Below are 3,462 nucleotides of genomic sequence, written 5' to 3' on the forward strand. Positions count from 1 at the left end.
TTTAGAGGACAAAAAATGAACATTTGTGAGCATTTCTCCACGTGAAACAGCATCAGAAGGCATCGAACCGACTTTTGGGTTCCAAAAGTTCTGACTGAAGTGCCATGTTATGCGCTCATCTGAATAAAAAAAGACTCTTGCTTTGAAAAGGGGTCCAGAGCTGGAAAGGAGGAGAGAGAAAGAGAGAGAGAGAGAGAGCGAGAGAGAGAGAGAGAGAGAAGGGGGGTGTCATTTCCTGAGAGTTATTTACTTTGAGCCAGATGATTACTTTTTTTTTCGGAAGGGGGTTGAGGAGGGGAGAAGGAGGAGGAGGAGGAGGAGGGAGGACTGTAACATTGAATCAGTTACAGGTCGCTGTAGCTGGAGCGCAGTTGTGAGGGCGGTCGTGGATGCGGACAGAGGGTCGCACATATGCTCTCGCAGCACAAGGATCTCTGAGGATTACAACCGCCGCAAAAAAAAAAAAAAAAAAAAGGACCCTTACTGCGCCTTTTGGAGGGACCGATTCACTGTGGATATACTTACACCAAAGGAATATAAAGAGGGGATTAGTAAAAGGTAATTGAAAGGTCGATTGAAACTTTTTTAACAAAAAGTTGTGTTTTTATTCGAGTAAGGCGTGAGGAATCTGTGACAGAATCCTTATCTATAGGTCTAGTGGGGGTTTAATTGCAGTCTTAATTAGTTTATCCAATTATTGGATTACCCTGGATTGTCCTTTTCATTTCACCACAGTTGCACAAAAGTTGCTCTAAAAGTTCCATTCACTAAAAATGGAACATCCTGCTGCCCTGCAAAGTTGCATGCAACTTCTACACTAAGCCGTGCATTAGATTTCTTTTCATTTTTAGATTAGATTTCGTCTCCCACCATATGGTCTCACCCCTGGACGCCGAGCGGGGGAGATGTCTAAGTCGCTGCTGGATAAAAGCGCTCGGTTTCGGCCTCACAGCTGGAGGTGTCACCTCGAAGACTGAAGGCACCATTGTGGGGATTGCTGCCTCCTGGCATTTAATGGGAAACACATTGGAAATTGTACATCACATTGTTTTCTCGTCTATCCGTGGAATGCGAGGAATTAAAGTGGAAAATTTGCAACTGGGAGCACTGGAAATGGGGATTGCAGAGCTGCAGATGAACTGACTCGCGAGGGGAGAAAGAGTGCGTTTTGGAGCCATGGCGCATTCTTCATTAACCACCTACCCTGCTGGGTCACCAATGGGGGGGATTTTTTTTTTTTTTTAAAGGAATACTGCTTGTGATCCCAATTTCTCAAATATTTAGTTAAAATACTGTTCAAAACTTTCTGAAGACGATTCCAGACAGTGTCCCAATCATTTCCATGGAAATCAGCCTTTTGACTGCTGCACTGAAAGTTGAGACAAGCCTTTATCAGCTGTCGCTCAGATGTATTCCAGTCCGGCAGAGGATGCGTTTGGTATCTGGCACATTTGTCGAGCCGCTTGGTGGGAGAGAGCGAGGGGAATGAAAAAGAAGAGCAGGACATGCAAGCAGTCTGAGTGCCACTCCAGGCTGAGTTAGATTTACGCGCAGTGGTGAAGAGGATCCTCGCCAAGCCAAGCCGGGAGAAAAAAAAAATCCCTTTATTGAAATTGTTTGAGACAAGGCGTGTGCACAAACGCGTCAAAACAGATTAGACATTTTATCAACTGATTCCCACGCGAATCTGTACTTTTGCGCGGAGTGGGTGCGCTAATTATAGAGTTAAACAAACCCAGGTTGTCTATGGATAATTTAGACTGTTTCGGCTGAGCCAGAGCGGACAGCCACAGGAAACAGCGACAGGGCCAGCAGCTTGATTGTGTGGGGACACTGTAGACAGATGCAGAAATCCCATAGTGTCTCCTCAAATCTGAGCTAAATAAAACTTTTCAGGTTCACTGAATCCCGGAGCAGATCTGACTTGGATGGCGATTTTACGAAGAGGAGCTGTTGTTTATGGAACTTTTAGTTTTCTTTAAGGGTTCACATCTCAAACTATGTGGCCCCTGATAACGGAAAAAATAAAAACCTGCAGAGATTCAAAGAAACAAACTAAGCATGAGATGATCTCTGAGATGAATGTGGACGAATCTGGACTAAACTTGTCATAATTATGGACCCAGTGGATAAGTATGCGTTAAAAAAAAAAAAAAGGAACAAAAGTTTGGGATTGTAACAAAACCAAGAACAGCCATGCGTAAAATGCTTTTGGCACCAAAATACCAACTTTGCAAGTCAAAAACAACTAAAATTGGACTTCATTAAACGTTAAAGACCAACTTCCAGGAGAACTGGTGGATAAGCTGGATGTGATTAGAGCCGAGAAGGGTTTAGGGCTCCAAAGGACGGACTGTGTCGCCCTCTACTGACGCTTGGAGCGGTGCGCAACGGCCACAGTGCGTCCTCCCCGTCCCTGTCCAACACACTGTGGATTCTTTTAGCGCAGAGGAATTAACGGCCTTGTAATCTTAACCTTCATCTGACTAAGAAATAATTAATGTAATCCTGTAATAAATTTCAGTTTGATCGAGTTTAAAGCGATGTGGGAGACCACAAGTCATAAATGTGGCTTTTAAATTCCACAAATCGCTCCAGTTTCTAAGTGTGGGATCATTATGGCAGCAGTGTGCAGCTCACAGGCTGAGCTTGGTGGGGCAAAGGGAAGTCAATAATGCAGTGATTTATTGGTTTAAAAGTAAAATGGAGACAGTATTATCTTATCAGGGGGAGAGGGGGTAAAAAAAAACAAGGTGCTTGTTTGCTAAATGACTGTTTTTTCGTTTACAGGTCAGATCATCCATAGTCATGGATGGGGTGAGGGCGTATGTCGTCTTTGGGGGAATCTTGGTGGGGCTGGTTTCAGGTAAGTTAAAAATAAATCTGCTGCAGGTAAAGTTTAGCGTTTGGTTTTTGGCTGCTAGTTTATTTATCTGATGTTTCCCCGATTGTGTCCCAGTTACCTGTGGACTGTCGCCGCCGACCATCGTGTCCAACCAGGAGGAGTTCGTCCTGCAGCCAAACTCCCTCTTCAACATAAGCTGCACCGGTAAAAGGAATGTGGTTTGGGCTGAGCCTCTGCCCAAAAACACCCACGTGTATCCAGGCTACTACACCGCGACGCTCTTCATCGACAACGCCACCGTGGAGAACACCGGCTACTACATGTGCACCTACGAGACCCAGGAAGTTGACCCGGACGGTGAACCGGAGGAGGATAATGAGGCGGGAATATATGTGTTCGTCCCAGGTGAATACCGACATTTTATAGTGTGCTATGTAGCTCTGTGCTAAAACATAGTGTAGGTTTAGGACACATGGAGGACTGACTTAATAGTACCAGTTATACTCCTTCTAAAGTAGCTAACATTAGCTAGCATAAGCTGCTACTTGTATCCGACCTGATGAAGCTTTAGCAACAAAACCTCTGACGGGCTCAAACTATGAAAATGTTATTGCTTA

The 3,462-nt window shown here is 44.6% G+C and overlaps 1 protein-coding gene across 1 annotated transcript in view; it reads left to right on the forward strand.

Annotated features, from left to right (window-relative positions):
* The first annotated feature begins 293 nt into the window (after positions 1-293).
* pdgfra (platelet-derived growth factor receptor, alpha polypeptide) overlaps positions 294-3,462 on the forward strand; it is an 18,698-nt gene continuing 15,529 nt past the window's right edge. Inside the window, exons 1-3 of the mRNA XM_008299324.1 lie at positions 294-558; positions 2,791-2,866; positions 2,960-3,250. Coding sequence (XP_008297546.1) covers positions 2,809-2,866; positions 2,960-3,250 — 349 coding nt within the window. The 5' untranslated portion in view covers positions 294-558; positions 2,791-2,808. The remainder of the gene's footprint in view (positions 559-2,790; positions 2,867-2,959; positions 3,251-3,462) is intronic.

The sequence above is a fragment of the Stegastes partitus genome, unplaced genomic scaffold (assembly GCF_000690725.1).
Source record: "Stegastes partitus isolate 25-593 unplaced genomic scaffold, Stegastes_partitus-1.0.2 Scaffold30, whole genome shotgun sequence".
Lineage (NCBI taxonomy): Eukaryota > Metazoa > Chordata > Actinopteri > Pomacentridae > Stegastes > Stegastes partitus.